This window comes from Hylaeus anthracinus, unplaced genomic scaffold, assembly GCF_026225885.1.
Source record: "Hylaeus anthracinus isolate JK02 unplaced genomic scaffold, UHH_iyHylAnth1.0_haploid 11994, whole genome shotgun sequence".
Taxonomy (NCBI): domain Eukaryota; kingdom Metazoa; phylum Arthropoda; class Insecta; order Hymenoptera; family Colletidae; genus Hylaeus; species Hylaeus anthracinus.
Window position 1 is genome coordinate 1,461,675 of NW_026534341.1, and position 17,820 is coordinate 1,479,494.

General features: G+C 42.2%; 3 protein-coding genes across 3 annotated transcripts in view; 1 reads left to right on the plus strand and 2 right to left on the minus strand.

Annotated features, from left to right (window-relative positions):
* Positions 1–10,490, plus strand: part of LOC128889012 (roundabout homolog 2-like) — a 22,011-nt gene extending 11,521 nt beyond the window's left edge. The window contains exons 3-8 of the mRNA XM_054146281.1: positions 4,737–4,890; positions 4,975–5,105; positions 5,214–5,480; positions 5,564–5,844; positions 5,916–9,072; positions 9,168–10,490. Of these exons, the coding sequence (XP_054002256.1) occupies positions 4,737–4,890; positions 4,975–5,105; positions 5,214–5,480; positions 5,564–5,844; positions 5,916–9,072; positions 9,168–9,346 (4,169 nt within the window). The 3' untranslated portion in view covers positions 9,347–10,490. The remainder of the gene's footprint in view (positions 1–4,736; positions 4,891–4,974; positions 5,106–5,213; positions 5,481–5,563; positions 5,845–5,915; positions 9,073–9,167) is intronic.
* Positions 10,491–11,883: 1,393 nt separating this feature from the next.
* Positions 11,884–13,802, minus strand: LOC128889045 (uncharacterized). Its single transcript, XM_054146347.1, has 5 exons — positions 13,614–13,802; positions 13,123–13,266; positions 12,926–13,032; positions 12,740–12,863; positions 11,884–12,657 (listed from the first exon to the last, which is right to left on the minus strand). Exons 1-5 carry the CDS (start codon positions 13,660–13,662, stop codon positions 12,575–12,577), a joined length of 507 nt encoding a protein of 168 aa, XP_054002322.1. The 5' UTR covers positions 13,663–13,802; the 3' UTR covers positions 11,884–12,574.
* A 105-nt stretch (positions 13,803–13,907) lies between these two features.
* Positions 13,908–16,966, minus strand: LOC128889019 (kanadaptin). Its single transcript, XM_054146302.1, has 6 exons — positions 15,852–16,966; positions 15,460–15,737; positions 15,217–15,359; positions 14,964–15,124; positions 14,532–14,897; positions 13,908–14,461 (listed from the first exon to the last, which is right to left on the minus strand). The coding sequence occupies exons 1-6, from the start codon at positions 16,608–16,610 to the stop codon at positions 14,003–14,005; spliced, it is 2,166 nt and encodes a 721-aa protein (XP_054002277.1). The 5' UTR covers positions 16,611–16,966; the 3' UTR covers positions 13,908–14,002.
* Between the last annotated feature and the right edge of the window lie 854 nt (positions 16,967–17,820).

Consider the following 17,820-nt stretch of genomic DNA (forward strand, 5'->3'; position numbering starts at 1 on the left):
TGTCTCTCTGTCTCTCTGTCTCTCTGTCTCTCTGTCTCTCTGTCTCTGTCTCTCTCTCTCGCGTCTTTGTTCATCGACTTTATTTAGTTAAAAAACCAATAAATGTAAGAGGATATTTATTTAGAGGTTCGGCGAAAACTGTCAACATTCAAAGACAACACACAATATAACAGACAAAATCAAATCGCAATACAAATTTGAATGACTGATCAATAAATTACTGACACAAATTGATAAACATAACTGACAATTATAAAACGTACAAACAAACCTAGTGGTTTAAATATAGAGATTCGTCCAACATTTACATAACAATTCGTTAAATTTTAGTCGAAAAATCAGGCTCGTACATAGGAAATATGTACCGGAGAACGTCGATTGGCCATCGCAGGGGAAATAACCCGAGAAAGCGTCGGAATATAGAGGAACATAAAGGAGTCTAAAGGATTGGTTGGACATGAAAATGAAGGTAAACGTCGCTTGTCGTCGAGCGTAGGGCCAAAGAGCGAAGGAGCGCATGGCGTGAGTTATATCGTTGGTCCGGTTTAGAAGAACCAGAGGCTCGCGACGACACGAACCAGACAGAAACAATGCAATTTAAATGGTAAGCGAACGGGCCACGGTACCTACTACGGCTAGGTATAGCTGGGTATACTCGTATCCACACCCTACGTAACGTGTATTTTACCAAGATACGGTGTACGTGTTAACAGGATTTCGTGAATTCAAATACGGCAGATAAATCGAATCTGCTGCATTCGCGTATTCGTTGTATGCGTCTCTCGACAAATACGTACAAATCGGTCAAATTTATCAAGCTCTTGAACGTGAAAATGGGTACAACGGAAAAGAAGGAACAGCGAGAGCGAGAGACAAATATAGTCGCGGCGGTTTCGATATTTAGGAACGATAGTCTACCCCTGCATAGATTTCTACGACAACTAAAATATAATAATAATAATACTTTATCTACGGGTTACGCGCCCTTGATGTCAAGTACAATGTGATAACATGACCGCAAGAAAAAACAAAAACAAAAAATGAAGACGAATACGGTGTCACTATGACGTAAAAGTGTTGTTCAACCTTGATTTCGCGTCTGTAAAAGTGCGACGATTGACCGAATTTAAAAACTGAACACGTTCTTGTGACACAATTTTGTTTCGCTACTGAGGTACGGTATGGGTTAATGTGGAAAATATCGCTGCTACGAAGTTGTCTACTTGGAATATTGAAATTCAAAAGTTCTAGTATCCTGGGACATACAATTTGACTGTTGATTATTTTAAAAAGTAGTATTATGTCAGCTGGAGTTCGGCGCTGCTTAAGCGTGTGTGCGTTCGCGTAGTGCGAAGTATACAGGGTGTCCCAAAAGTCGGGGAGGAGCCGGAAATGGGGGGTAGCTGAGACGATTCTGAACAACAATTTCCTTTGCAAAAATGTCGGATGGGGCTTCGTTAAGGAGATATTAAAAGAAAACCCCGACCAATCAGAGCGCGCGTAGACCGTTGGAGCGGCCGCGGTAGCGACGGCGCTGAGCGGCCGCGTCAATATCCTTCGATGCACGTCGAGTCACTTGTTCGCGTACGAGAGCGGCTACCTAGCGCGTAGCCACCGCTACCGCGGCCGCTCGAACGGTCTACGCGCGCTCTGATTGGTCGGCGTTTTCTCTTAATATCTCCTTAACGAAGCCCCATCCGACATTTTTGCAAAGGAAATTGTTGTTCAGAATCGTCTCAGCTACCCCCTATTTCCGGCTCCTCCCCGACTTTTGGGACACCCTGTATATGCGAAGAAAATACACAACAGAGCGTTCGACGTATTCGTTACGGTCGCAATAGTTCGGATTAAGTAAAACGTCGTTTGTTTGAATTTCTCGAATCATTTCTCAAAGACCTTCGATTACGATAACGAAATCTAGTAGAAAAACTGATGCACGATAGTGGCTATTATTATGTAACCAGCGTTAAAGTGTAACTTGATTAAAAAATATATGTATCGGGTTGTCCGAAAAGTCCATGCCGATTTTTGATAGGCGGTGCAGGTTTGAATATGTCGAAATGGTTGAAAACAAATAACATATCCATGTACATCTCTTAAAAGGTGCAAAGGTCGTGGAACGAAATGGTACCCATGTAATTCGATACATATACATATAAATAAATGTACATTACGATTCAAATGTGCGTTTGAAGTTTTCTTAAAAATTGACACGAACTTTCTGGACAACCTAGATGGGTGTACGCGTATATCATGTACACATGGACAAATGTTAAACCAGCGGTGGACTAGAAAATAACTTTGACCATCCACCGATGGTTGTCCGTCGAGTAGTAGTCGCACGGAGGAACGAACGCTGTTCGCTCGTGTCTATTTATATCGAATCCGTGGGCATACCGGACCAGACTGGCGCGTCGCGTCGCAGCGACTATGGTGCGCCGACAATTCCTGCGACAACATAGGCGCTCCGAAACCTCCCGGTTTAACTTTATCCCGAATTTTAGGGTGAATTTATCGCATTGCCGTCTAAAAATCGTCAAAATAATAACACACCGGGGATCACGCGAAACTCGCAAGCGACGAATAAGACGGAGCTCGAGCTGTTCCATCGGCTGTCGCGTCTACCATAATAAGCGCGAGTAAAAGTAGCGGCTCGTAACTGTTGTTTACCAACGTTGATGTATTTATATACATATATATTTTATCTCGTTATTATTTTAATTACATAGCGTTCGTTTCTAAGAAAGTACTCGATAACCGTACCGAGTACGCGCGGCTACTTTTACGCCTACCTCTTTGTATGGATTTGCGATCGACCGACCGTATACGGATATTCTCTCCGTATAGTTACGTGCAGGCTGCGGCGGTCAGCTCGGCTAAAACTCGCGGCAAGGCAAGGCAAGGCAAGGCAAGGCAAAGTCATCGAGCGACCAACCGTGCTACATGTAAGCACGCTAACGTACACCCATACAGAGATATATCCCGTGGGCATTTGCATTCAATGCTCTTACCTACCGAGCGAGTATCCCTTCTACGTAGCCACTGCCACCGCTGCGCCACTGCTTCTCGCCCTTTCTAACCGGTCCTTGTACCATTGTGTTTATTTATGCACTTTAATTATATCGAATATGGTACCGAGAACACTAATGCCAGAAATCTCTCTCCGACACACACGTTAAACGCGAGCGTAAGCTCGCGCGGATCTGTACCCGCACACGTTTTCCTCTTATCGATGCACAGATTGCATTCAGCTGGAACTGCGAATCTACGAGTACGTCCCGCGTGTATACATACATAAGTAATATCCCGTTGTCTCCGTCTTCTCCGTGGAAGAAGAATCGAGTCGTTACGTTCGGTCCAAGTATTTTCTAGAGATACGAGTTCCTCTTGATTGCCGCGAATGCTCGGCTGTGCGTCGCGTACTTGCTTTCACGATCGGTTTCTCTTTCCGATCGACCCGTTGCTCTCCGGAGAAAAGAATTTCCGATAAGTCCGTATTATCTAACGACAAACTGGAACGAGAGATATCTCGGTAACTTCACCGATGTACGGAGGCACCGTTTCGTTTACGTTACGATCGTTGAAGCAGTTTACGTCATCCACGGGGCATATTCTATCCATCTTGCGACGAGAGCTACCCCGTTTTTCAAGGACTCGTCTCGCGCAGATGGTGCTACTCCCGCACGGTCTAACAGCAGCCACAGCCGTTTGTCTCTTCCATGCACGCGTAGCACGAAGGGTACACGCGGGCACGACGCGGCTGCTGCTCTCATTAGTTGGTTCCTGCGGCTCGCGAAAAACCCCGAAGGGGTCTACGCCCGACAAGGGTGAGAATGGTAAAAAAGACGAGACGGGGCGAGACGGGAGATCCAAGAACCCTTCAATTCTTTCGCTCCAAATCTAGCGTCCGTTAATTGGAGGTTGTTTGACTACGCACCAGCTTCACCCCTGTCCCTCCTTTTCAAGACCCCACCTTTTTTTTTTTCTACCCCATCTATCTCCCCCTCTGTTCCAAGATTTTTAACTACTGGACGCGTCATCGACGCGTTAAAAAGAGAGAGAAAAAAAAGGGACATCTCGCTCAGATTGGAACCTAACTCAGCTTATCTTGTTGCATTTCGTTATTGGAAAAGCAACGCGGTGATAAAACGCGCATCGACGAAAGCAAAACAGTGCGATAACGGAAGGAATGGAATGGATGTATGATACTTTCGCCTGCATCATACTTGCATATATATATATTGGAATTAGACGAATGCAAGTTAAAATCGTCCCACAGTCGCGTATCGGAGAATTCGGAATTTCTTTTCCGAACGAGCTGGTGAAAAGTTGGTTCCGGAGCTGTTGGTTCGCGAGCTCCACCACACAAGCGTAGAACTGTGTGTTTGCACGGCGCTAACGATGAGCAAACAGACCGGAACGGCTTAGCCGATACACCGCCTAGTCGCGTGAATCATCATTCGGCTGGAGACCAAAGAGGCGAAGGAAAAAGGACCGGGCGAAATTTCCTTTTTCCGTCTAAAGATTTACCCTTATTCCGACAACGATAGAAACAACCCTCCGATAACGGAATTCATTCGGAATTTCGTTCGATGCGTAAAAATTGTGAATTTTATTATTCCTCCGTTTGGCACGCATTTCAACACTTGATATACGGATACTCGTTTGAAAAATTAACCGAAACGTAGTGATAGTACATAGATAGTAATAGTAAGAATGGAAACGATTTGTTCCAGTACTGAGAGATGAATTTCGAGCGGAACCGCAAAACACTAGAGTCGCAGCTGGAGAAACCGCTTTATTGGAATGCGGACCACCCCGAGGACATCCGGAACCGACGTTACATTGGAAAAAGAACGGTCACAAAATCGATTTGGATTCTACTAAAAGGTATTTTTCCTATGCCTACTTATCGTTTCGATGTCCGATCAGACACGTTACATGGCGCGTACGTTATATATAAATCGCATATAGGATCACTTTGGTGGACGGTGGGAATTTGATGATCTCGGACGTAAGGCAAACGGATCAAGGAAAGTATCAGTGCGTTGCCGAGAACATGGTAGGCGTGAAAGAATCCGCAGTGGCAACTTTGACAGTTCACGGTAATTTAGAATACATTTACTATACATACGTGCATACATAGAATACATTTATGGCAAAGGTGAATAAATATTTGTTGTAATATTTTCTGTTTGTTCATTCTTATTTAGTGAAACCGTTCTTCTTATCGACTCCCGCAAATCAAACGATCTTGACGGATCAGACGGCTGAGTTTGGTTGCCGTGTAGGCGGCGATCCTCCGCCCGAGATACTTTGGCGACGGAACGACGGAAAGATGCTGATCGGACGTGCGCATATTTTGGACGATAAGAGCTTGCGGATAGAAAAAGCGACGTCCCAAGATCAAGGCACGTATATCTGCGATGCCGAGAATGGCGTCGGTGCGATATCAGCGAGCGCAACTTTGACCGTACATTGTGAGTAAAAATGTGTTAAATTTTGTACCGAACGGGGGTAGCAGAACGGTACGTAACGCGTTCCGCTTCTTTGTATTATTTAGCGAGACCAGTCTTCACGAATTTTCCGAAAGACGAGATTGCTGGGATCGGATCGAACGTTTCCTTTTCCTGCGCGGCACGCGGCGCGCCGAAACCTTCCGTATTTTGGACTCGCGAAGGCTCTCAGGAACTAATGTTCCCTGGGAACGAGTATCAGGGACGTTACAAAGTGACGGAAGACGGAACTCTGCACATCAAAGGAGTCGTTGGTAAAGACGAAGGACACTACGTCTGCAGCGCGATCAGCCAAGCCGGCGCAAGTACGGCGACAGTTTTTCTTCAGGTATAGTTTCCCTTAATCTTGCTTGAAAACGAAATACGGGTGAAAAGTAAAATTCATTTTTGTTGGAAAAGGTCGCATCCATCGAAGAGGCTCCGCCACCCATTATCGAACTGGGCGCGACTAATCAGACGGTAGCTCCAAAAAGTGAAGCTTGGCTGCCGTGCCGCGCTTTCGGACGACCGGTACCAAAAATCCGCTGGTACAAAGACGACGAACCCGTGCGAGTCGACGTCGGCGATCGATTCGCGGTCGCTAGCAACGGCACGCTTTCGATAAAGAACCTTCAGTCGAGCGACAACGGAGTGTACAGTTGCGTCGCTTCCTCCGAGTCGGGGAATACATCGTGGACCGCGAGCTTGACGGTTAGCCCTGAAGCCAACGGTCACCGCGGTAGCATGCCGCCAGACGTAACGACGTTACCCGGAAGCCCGAGTAAACCGAGAATAGTGAATGCTACCAGTAACACGATTACGCTTACTTGGAGTCCGGGTCACGAGGGTGCCAGTAAGATAATTGACTACATCGTCGAATATTACGCCACGAATCCAAAAACTGGCTGGATCGTTGCCGCGATGGGAATTACCAGCGATATTTATACCGTAACCAACCTGAAGCCCGATACAAGTTACGCGTTCCTCGTTCGTGCTAGAAATGCTCAAGGTCTATCGCTTCCCGGTCCTCTTTCCGACGTTGCGCGCACGACCAGCCTCGATCAACAGACGATCCCGCAAACCGAATTGATTCGAGCTAGAGACCGGCTGAATAGCGAGATTCTCTACTTGAAGGAAGTTCAACCCATAAGCAGTACCAGCGTAAAGATCGTATGGGATATTCTCGGAGCTGCCGACTTGGTCGAGGGTCTCTACATTAGATACCGGCAGGTTTCCGAAAAACCAGAGTATAAAATGGTTACGGTACTGAACGCCGGAGCAACCAGCTACGTTTTAACGAACCTAAACAAGTACACGCGTTACGAGTTCTTTCTTGTTCCGTTTTTCAAAAGCATCGAAGGTAGACCGAGCAACGTGAGGCTGGCGACCACGTTGGAGGACGTACCCTCCGCTCCACCGGAAAATGTTCACGTTGGTATGATAAACGTGACCTCGGCGTTCGTTCGTTGGTCCCCACCGGCGAAAAGCATGCAGAACGGCCAGTTGATCGGATACAAGATTCAGATAAAGAGCAATAGCAGCAACAAGGTTTTGGGTCAAATGTCTTTAAACGCGTCGACGACGTCCGTAATTATCAACAGCTTAACGACCGGTGGTCTGTACACGGCACGGGTTGCCGGATTGACACGCATCGGACTCGGTCCGTTTTCCGCTCCGACCGTTCTGAACATGGATCCAGGACAGCTGACGCAATTGCCACCGCGAACGGATCCGAGTCAAGGGAGTGCTTCCGTCGTCAGCGAAACTTGGTTTCTAATCCTGATGATAACGGTCGTGCTTGCCGTTATCGCTACCCTGCTGGGAGTTCTTTACGTTCGACGAAGGCAAACGATGAGTAAACAGCTCGGTCACTCGAACGTTCCAGTTGGTACGGCCAACGACATTTGTCATTTAAACAAGGACACTCTATGGCTGGAACGCGGCTGGAGACCGAGCAATACTCTACAAACCTCCACCACCGACAAGGACTGCGAGACGAAGCTTCTCAGCAATCAGCAGAATCAAATTGGTCTGCCACCCGGAATCGTAGGAATGACGGGCTCGGAATATGCCGAAGTGAATCTCACCACGTTCTATAACACGAGAAAACAACTACAGGCTCCGCCGGAACCGTACGCCACGACTACGCTCTGCATGCCGACTCGTAGTCCAGACTCGATAGAAACCAGTGGTCGAAAGTCGAATTCGAGCGATTCCTGTCTCAAACCTGACTACTCGAGTTTGGATTCGAATCTGGATCGAAACAAATCGACCGTTTCGCCGTGCAGCGACAACGCCAGTAGCGTCTACAACGGAGACGATAACGCGGAACCGCATAGAAGGACTCATCAATATAGAATGCCGCTACCTACCGAAAATCCACCGCCGAATTGGTGCGATATGCTACCGCCCCCGCCAGAACATCCACCCTCGTTCGAAGGATCACTCGGTTCCGTCAGGACGCATTCCCATCCTCATCCCCATCAGCATCAATATCAATATCACCATCACCATCATCATCACCATCATCAACAACAACAACAGCAACAGCATCAACTTCAGTACCAATATCAACACCAACACCAACATCATTACCAGCAGCAGCAGCAGCAACAACAACAACAACAACAGTATCAAACGGCATTTAGCCCTCATCTAGGAAAAAGAAGTATCAACAGACAGAACGATTTAGACGCGGTGACTGGTTCCGGATTAGCTTTGGGACTAGGTTTAGGCTTGAGTTCGAATTCGGGTTCCGGATCTGGTTCCGGATCGGGTTGCGGGTCTGGACCAGGTTCGGGGAATTCTCAAAGTCCACCAAGTCCACCGGTCAGAACAGCTAATAACTTGGGAGGCTCGGGAACTGTTTGGAACGGTACGAGTCAACAGCAGCAGCAGCAACAACAACAACAACAACAACAACAATCATCGTCATCATTCGACGGTAGTTCCAGTCAACAAATTAGTAACGTTCACCCACAGAGCAGGTATACGAGTTTGCCTCCGCAAACGAATCCACCACCGCCGGCGTTGCCCGCTCTTCCGCAGGGATTCGATCGTTACGAGTACAAGACTAATCCAGAAAACGAGTACGAGAGCGGTTCTCTTTTGTATGGACAACGAAACGGTTCGCCGTTGGAAGACTACGATTCCACGTATTGTCGCGTAAACCGAACAGATTCACGGTCGGAACAATCGATCGCGAACGAGGAAATCTATCGACGTAACGATCGAGACGCTTATCCGACTGAGAGCCTCTATCAACCTGAGAACGACGATTGGGATAGAAAATCCTGCGATTCGAACGCGCACTCGGACGTTTGTTGTTCCTGTTCCGAGTCCAGTTGCCTGTACGGGAACGCGCTAGCATACAACGATCAGTTTACTTCGACATCGGCCACGTGTCTACACGATAAAGCCGGATCTCGAAGTAGAAGCGGTACAAGTCCCCGTAGAAGAAACGCTAGAACCTCTTCGCCGACCTACAGCAGCGGCGATAGTAATTACTCTTGTATTCCCCCGAGACAATCCGGAAGTATCGGCTCGCAAGAAAGGTCGAGGCATAACCGTAGTAAAGGTGAGCGTACGTGCATACCAGAATCGCTTAGTCGTTTTGTACATTCGACGCAACACCGATTTAACTCGAACCGTTCTTTTCCTCTTTCTCTTCAGACAAAGTGCCTAACTTCTCGAGAATCGGCAGCTATACTCAACACAATTCCACGAGCTCGAATACCGTCACCAGTGCCGGTAGTCAAAGGTACAACAAGCTAAACAATGTCTTCGTAGGTGGTGGAAACTCGAGCGTTCCAGCAGAGTGTAGTCGGCCGGCCGACCTTCGCGATGGCTGATATCGTCGCGATTCTCCGAAGCGGAGGATCTCTGGTGAACCTTTATCGTCGAGATAATTGAATTGGATCCCAACGAATTTAGTCGTCTCGCGACTACTCGACTATCGCGATCGCGGATGTATCTACGGGACTTTTACCTATCTTTACGGACCTCGATCGCGTTCTCGGCATCTTCAACGTTGAACCGTTGACATCGATACCACCACCAATCATTTGGTTCGTCTCTCGTTTATGAATTTTCTCCGTTCATATTCAGAGTTTCGTCTCGCTCCTCCTCCCTTCCGTCTCATCCATATCGCTTTCCTTCATCTTCTCATCGCGATATCCTACTTGTTCGAAGCAGAATAATCTATTCTCATTCCGTTTTCCAATTTTCCAATCCTTACTCGATCGGTATACACTCACCGACACCGAGTCCCGATTAAAACACGAGAGATAGAGGACGGTGTGCCAAGAAAAAGGTGCGCGTTAAAACGTTAAACGGATTCGAGCGAATAGGTAGCTTTCTCGCGAGTGACATTTCGTTGAACAGGTAGTAAAATTCGCGTTAGGTAGCTTCGATTCAACGTGACATTGATTTTCACTAGATTCTACGTTCTCGCCATCAAGTTCCGTACATGTGTATGTCGTGCTTTTTAACGATATAACGTTCCTAAACTGTAAGAAAACGTCTCGATGCTTGTCGCGTTAAGCGAAACAATCGACGGACGATTCTCCTAAATACGCGCCTTTATAACGGGTACGTGCGATTAACAAGTATGTTTGTACATATACGTATATTATTACCACTGCCGCAACAGCGACTGCCAGTGTAAGTAGTATCTATTATCATATCGAACAATTTTGTACAAGCTGTATACGCTGCTATGTTCTTTCCGTGAAGTTAAAGTAGCCGTAACCGCCGCTTGAAGGTAATTTATCGCGAACGCCACGTAACGCGTCGACGAATTTCACTTTTTCATAATAGCCAACGCCAACGAAATCGCGGCAGCTCGCCGTAGAGAGGTGCGTAATCCTAATCGAAGATCCCGGCAATATCACACACGAAATGGATCTCAGGTTAACCGACAACAAATTTGTTGTAATTAGTTTAACGTTTTAAGGAAAGGTAGGAAGGAAGAAAGAAGGAAAGAAAGAAAGAAAATTTACTGTATTAAATTGGTACAATTTAGTAAAAGTATAGTCGATCGATGGTTATGGTTATGATTATGGTTACGGTTATAGATGAATAAAAATCGGACGTCAAAAAAACACTGCCGAGGATTATGAATAATTCCGTAATGTTACGTAGAATGGTATAAATTAATAATTGTAAATCAGTCGAGCGAGTGTAAAAGTTTTTGCAAACGAAATTGGTGAATCCGTAGCGTGTATAGATACAAATGTAATCCATCCAGACTGACGAGAAGCGAAAAATCTAATTAATGGATAACTACCGTTTTTGTAGCGTGTTTAGACTAGAATTCGAATCGGTGAACCATAGCCACGTAGGACATATATATTTTAAGTAACATTCACCGTAACAATATCCGAACTATCTCCATATAGATCTATTTCGACTGTCCACCGAGTTTGCCAAACTTGACTCAAGTTTAACGACGCAAATGACCGTTGTAGGAATACGTATCGTATAAGTTCTTCGGGAGAGCGAACGCCCTCAAATCTGTACATAGACTCGCACTTGAGATTTTCCATGGTATGGAAGAACGCGCGGTATCGATAGGGGATCGATAGTAGTTACTTACTTAGATACCGAAAATAATCCGTTCGAGGTCGAGAGCTCATGGTATTTTCGTTATACGACGAGAGAATCGCGAAAGAACGGACTTTTCGCTTTACGTCGAACCATCTTAACAATTTGCAGGAAAAATGTAATACGTTATTTTTATAGTTTATCGTCCTCGCACGATTGTTACGATGGTTTGCACCATTTGTATCATACATATAATGCGCGCCGCGTAATTCCTCCAGGTTGCATTGCACAAAAATAAAACGGGGCGCGCAAGCATCGATGCTTGCGCGCCCGTTCTTTCCTATTTTTTCATTTTTATTTCTATTCGTACCACCTGTAACCTCGCTTTCAATCCGACCTACCGTTATTATCGTTTCATCCCTGCTTCATTGTAGAATTACCTCGAATTGTTTAAATTCTTCCTACGTTTATCCACTCGTTCGTGGCACGCACGTGCACCACCTCTATTCAATCAATCAACCACCCATCGAGAATTGGAACGAGGAACGTCGATACTCTTCCGTTTGCGAAACATGTAAATTATACGTAATTCCAGACTGATTCGTATTCGTGCAAACAAATTGTACGCTCAATTTTCTACCAAACGAGATCATATCCGACAAACAACATTCAAAGTGTCTATCGGTCTCAATCGAGATCGAGATTATCGATATCGTAGGCTGTCAGAATATTTCACGGCTACGGCACATTAATCGTCATATCATTAACTTTCGAATTAAAAGGATCGACGCTGATAAAACGTTCCGCACAACCTACGAGTCGATAGGTATTCCATTTTAATTGCATCATTTAGCTCCTAAGTTTGAATCTAAACGCGATAACTGACGAGTGATTTAGCTTAAATATTCTTTACATTTTGTAAATAAAGCGTATAAGAAAGAAAAGAAACGTTTCGTCGCGAACGTTTTCGTAGGCAATAACTTATTTATTATTAGGCAAACACGAACGATTGTTCAGTTCGAACACGTGATCGCAAAAAAAAAAAGAAACGATGCGAATAAAATCGATCGATCGATCGATCGACGAATCAGTTATATACACGCAGATACGCGCGCACAAGTGTAGATAATTGAAAAATAACGATCATTATTGTCAAGTACTGCATCATACACACACGAAAACTCACACAACCACACATATACACGTAAACACACACACAAAAGGCGTATAAGATACATACACGGAGACGTTACGTAATATACGAGTAACGATTATTAATAAAAAAAATTAACGTTAAAACCTCGAGCAGTTTACCAATTTTATATTCACGTATCGAAATATTTAAAACCGATGTTCCCTTTTATTTTAACAAGGAATTTGGAAATCCTACAGCCAGCGTTTTTATAAATACGTAACTTTATTATAACGGTTGACAATTATTTACAGTTTCATTTGGTAACGTACTATTTCATTTAATATTTACGATATAGAACGTCGAGTAGAAAAGAAAATAGTTTACATCTTGGTATTTATAATTAGCCGCAACTACCCTTGCTACAGCAGCTACGTTTTGGCGGTCGATAGCCTTTGGAACTATCACCCATTAACGGATTATATTCTGTAAAAAGAAAAAAAAAATGAGAAAACGTCGCGTAGTAATTTATATGGCTTATATGGTTGTCAACTTATAATTTCTTTACCTCCTCTTAGGGATTTATGACTTTTCTTGTCAGAAGGGAGCCGCGTGTTTTCATTGTTCCCTAATTTATGGCCCGCGAGATTGGCATCCATTAATATCGATTGTTTTTTCTGTTTTCCTTCATGCTGAAACAAAAAGTAACTGTAAGTAATCTGTTTTTAAACAAGTAGTACAATCCAAAACTTACCTCTCCACCTTGTGGATGCACGAGCATACATTTCTGGTAATATTCTTGTTGCATTTTTTGCCTCGAAGCTTCCAAAGCTGATAATCTTTCTTGCAGAAGATCCGGATCTAAATATACAGAAATAAATGAATATTTTTATACGCATAGGATATTAATTACGCTACGGTACAAAGCATTACAAGTATATATATCATTACTTTTATGGTATTTGGCAGCATACTCTTGTTCATCTTTTCGTAACTTCCAATTTGAATACTTTTCCCAAATATATGGAGAAGCGTACCAAATGACAATTGCAATTCCGATCAAGTACCATCCGACAGATGCGACATAGCTCCATACTAAACCAAAATCGACGATCAAGATATTAAAAAAAAAATTGCTTTACATATCGTTTGAAATCATTAAATATGCATTATCAATAAGAAAGAACTTTTCAGTTTTTCTATTTACGAAATTAACATCTAAAAACAAAAACGTACGAACAACATAACCTACTATAAAAGAAACATGTACAGGACGCGTGTAAACACATTATAATATAAATATTCCATCAAGATTTAGTGTTATAAACGAATAGGAAAAAAATAGATAATATATCGACGAAAAATAATTCTTTCTCTAGAGAAATATGAAAGTGACATTCTGGATTGTCATTTCCTTAGAATTCCTAATTTGTTATACGTACGCCACTCCGTGTAAGACATTCCAAACTGTCCATTATCGGTATAATCCATGTTTTGGTTTTATTTCCAAATATAGGATGATTACAGAAATCCAAAAAATTAATTTCCAAAAGCTCACGTACCACGAACCAAGTTGATGGTTAATTTTACGACGCTTCTTACCTTTCTCTTGTCAACTAAAGCGAAGGAGCGCATGCGCGTGTATATTTACATATATATAGAGAGATCCTTCGTACGAAAGTTTGTAATATCGTGCAAAGTGATTGACTGGATGAAAAAGGTCTGTACAAAAAGAATATATAAAATCTGAATGTATTTACAGTATCGTACAACGAAATAGTTAATTGGAAATAAGTTACAATGATATAATATCGTAAAATAGATTTTGACTTTAATAGCCGTATTTTTCATTAAGACTTGTTTTTCCATCTCCAAGTTGATCCTGCGGTGGAACCCACATAGAGTAATTATTCGCGTATACTTCTTGATCGCAAGGTGCCTTCTGTTGCTCTCGCCTATGTTTTTTCTTTATTTCAACTTGGTTCTTTTGTTTTTTTTCATTTTCTCTTTGAGATTTATTTATAGTAACAGTAGTAATATCAGCAGCAACACTAGTAGTAGTAGTAGTAGCAGTAGTAGTATCAGAAATGGGATCAACAATATTAGTATTATAAATAGTCGACGAATTGCATGACTCGGAACTTTCTTTATCGTTCAAAGAAGAGAGATTCAAACACTCGTTCTTTTCGTCATCAACGTCCGAATCTTGTTCCGATTCTATTTCTTCGTCTGCAACTGTACTCGATACCAACGAATTATCTGTACCAACTGGATGATTCGCTTGTTTTTTCTACAAACGGTAGAAATTAAAGTCGACAATAAAATTGTAATTTTCCAAAAGAATATTTATAACAACTTACCTTTCTACGATAAAGCTCTGAGTGTTGAATTCTGCTTTTTTTCGACGATGTTTCTTGCACAAGATTCGACTTCGTTTTAATCGGATGTTCCGTTTGATCGGTAGTTATAAGAGCCGGTAAATTTGCTGGACGCGTCAAGTTTAATAATTTAATTAAACTTGCTTCCTCTTTACGAAGAGTTTGTAATTCCAGTTTCATCTTGGCAATATCACTTTTAGTCAAAGCGAATGAATTTAAACTTGACATGAAAATATCTAACGCATCCTCTTCCGTTGTTTCTTTGTTTGCATTATTTTCATTTTGCCAATTTTGAATCTCGTTCGACAAATGTGAGATTCGTTTCGTAACTTTTGTATGGTTTTCAAGCTAGAAGAAGAAAAATACGGGTAACGCTTTTATTGAAATTTACATAAGCTTAAACGACATACTCACCAAGGAATCATACGTTTCTACTTTCTCCTCTAATTTACCAGCTAATCGCATCCTCTGTTCACGTTTTTTTTCTATCGATCCTGTTCTATCCAAAAAGTTATCTTCGTCCGAATCGTAAAAATCTTCAGCTTCCCAATTTCTTGTTTTTCTTTTTCTTGCTTCTACAAGCAATCAGTCAGGAAATCAACGTTCGATGTTAAGACGTAACATTCATCGTGCGAAATTTAATTACACGTCACACCTTCACCCTTACCATGATTCGCTTGCCTTAACAATCCATATTTGTCTAAGATTTTACAGGCTTCTAGCGCGCACTGCACGACCGATTCTTTTTTCTTGCCTTTAACAAGGGCTTCAGCTCTGATGGAACGACCAACAACTTCTTCCATAGGAAGGCTATACGTTCCATGGAAAGATACATTGAAAATAAATATCGGATAATTATTCGATATCTATTAACATAAAACATTTGCGGTTTAAAATCGCGAGTACTTACTCTACCCAGCACAAAAATTGACCAGGTCCCTTCTCTTCGGTTTTATACTGTAGGTCGTATCCCTCTCTTTCAAACCATCCTCTCAGAGTTTTCTTAGGATCCTCCAAGACTAAATTTTCATCCGCGACACAGGCATAAGGATTTTCTTGCAAATCTGTTTCTTCATCGGCATCTTCTCCCATACCCCAATCGATACCATCTCTTTCTTTTGTATCCACAGATGCTTTAGTTTCCTCGTCGGTACGTTGTTTTTTTTCTAATTCAGCTGCTCTCATTTCCTGAAATGTAGCTATTTTTTACTTTTTTTATTTTGTTACAGTTACCAGCTAGCACAACTAGCTTAGATACGAATTACCGAGGAAATCATATCGCGACTAAGGAATGAAAGATACCTTTAATTGAGATACAGTATAATCGGATTCTTCTTCCCGATCGTCTGATGGTGCTTGCAAAATATATTTTCTTTGACTACATCCAAATCTCAGCATATGACCACCCCGTACACGTACGTATACATGAGGTTTTATAAGATTTCCATTCCAAAATGTACCATGGGTACTTCCTAGATCGTATATGTAAAATCCCTTCGAATGTTCCTCGTCTTGTTTGGATCTGTATTGCAAAACAGCATGATATCTCGAAATAGTTGGATGCGCCAAAGATATGTGACACGAAGGTAACCGTCCAATGGTATAGAAATTTTGTTTGCTTAGCGAAACAGTTTCAACAATAACTCCAGATTTTAATACCTCCATTTCGTAATTGTTTTCAGGTGTACCACTCCATGGTGGCTCAATATATGGAATAAGTGGATCGTTTGGATGCTGTAGAGATACAACGATATTTTCAGAGCTACAGGCTGTGCTTTCGTCCACTGACGTCTTACAAGTTTGACTCGCTGGTCGAGAACGTTTGGGACTGATAAGAACTGTCGGCTTTTTGAACGTCGCGATATCAACGGTGCTATTCGGGTCGTCGTTTATAGAAGAACGTTTCGTAGAAGAAACAATGTTTTCATCATCCGACGCTTTGTCATCGTACCTTTCATCTTCTGCTTGGTTTTTATTTTCATCGTCCGAATGATTTTGCGAAGAATGTTCGCACTGTTTCGATACTTGCGTTAATTCGTCGATATCTATTTTCGTTTCCATAATTGTGACCGTAGTCTTTCGCAGGAAAAAGTAAGTAAGGTATTTATCTCCTTTTTCGAGGAATATTTATTAAAGATGTGCAATGTTATAAAAAGATACTTTCGAATCAACAACAATAAACAACGACATCGAAGACGTCTGCGGAGGTTATCGGATGTAGTACCACTGCTACTAAACGGCGTTGATATAGTTGACTCCATTCCCGCTAGATACCACCACTCTGAGGGTTTTAGTACTAGTAGCGCCATCGGTGAGAAAATGCCCAAGTTTGTAATGAAAATAGTTCCAACCATTTCTTTAAGATGGCGCCACAAATATTTTTTTTTATTTTTAAAGTACGTAGATACCTTCTACATTGCACTGTCTTACATCACTGGCTAAGTTACAAAAATAATATTTGCTGTACATTATACATTATCAATACATGTGTCTATATCTATTTAACATTTTCTTATACTACAGTATAATCATTATAATGACATAATCGTTATTCTTAAAACTATATTTATAAAATTTTTTACATTGAATGTATATTGTGCTCTGCTGCTTGTTAGTTATTCTATAGATGTTCTTTGAAATGAATTTCCCTGAATTGACGCACCAATCTATGTACTACGCTTGTGAATAATCTAATAAATCAAGCCACAAATATTTATTAATAAATTATTTTTTTCTCGATAAATGCATTTTTAAATATCATTCCAACATTTCTCTGCTTTAACTTTCTCGCACATTTTCCTTTAAATCCTTTTAATTCCTGACATATTTCCCTTAAATTTCCCTTCATTTTTTCTGACATATTTCCCTTAAATTTCCCTTCATTTTTTCTGACATTTCCCATTAATTTCCCTTCCAATCCTGGCATATTTCCCTTCATTTTCCCTTCAATTCCTGGCATATTTCCCTTTAATTTCCCTTCATTTTCCCTTCAATTCCTGGCATATTTCCCTTGAATTTCCCTTTCATTTTCCTTCATTTTCCTTTCAATTCCTGGCATATTTCCCTTTAATTTCCCTTTAATTTCCCTTCAATTCCTGGCATATTTCCCTTTAATTTCCCTTCATTAATTTTCCTTTAATTTTCCTTTAATTTTCCTTCAATTCCTGGCATATTTCCCTTTAATTTCCATTCATTTTCCTTCAATTCCTGGCATATTTCCCTTTAATTTCCCTTCATTTTCCTTCAATTCCTGGCATATTTCCCTTCAATT

Bases quoted from the DNA above. Each gene is read 5' to 3' on its own strand.
- LOC128889045 (XM_054146347.1), bottom strand. From the start codon at position 13,662: ATGGATTATACCGATAATGGACAGTTTGGAATGTCTTACACGGAGTGG. The intron at 12,864-12,925 runs GTAAGTTTTGGA...TTTTTGTTTCAG, and splicing joins TGCATCCACAAGGTGGAGAG to CATGAAGGAAAACAGAAAAA. The intron at 12,658-12,739 runs GTAAAGAAATTA...TTCTTTTTACAG, and splicing joins TCATAAATCCCTAAGAGGAG to AATATAATCCGTTAATGGGT.
- LOC128889019 (XM_054146302.1), bottom strand. From the start codon at position 16,610: ATGGAAACGAAAATAGATATCGACGAATTAACGCAAGTATCGAAACAG. The intron at 15,738-15,851 runs GTATCTTTCATT...GCTACATTTCAG, and splicing joins ATACTGTATCTCAATTAAAG to GAAATGAGAGCAGCTGAATT. The intron at 14,898-14,963 runs GTGAGTATGTCG...TTCTTCTTCTAG, and splicing joins TAGAAACGTATGATTCCTTG to CTTGAAAACCATACAAAAGT.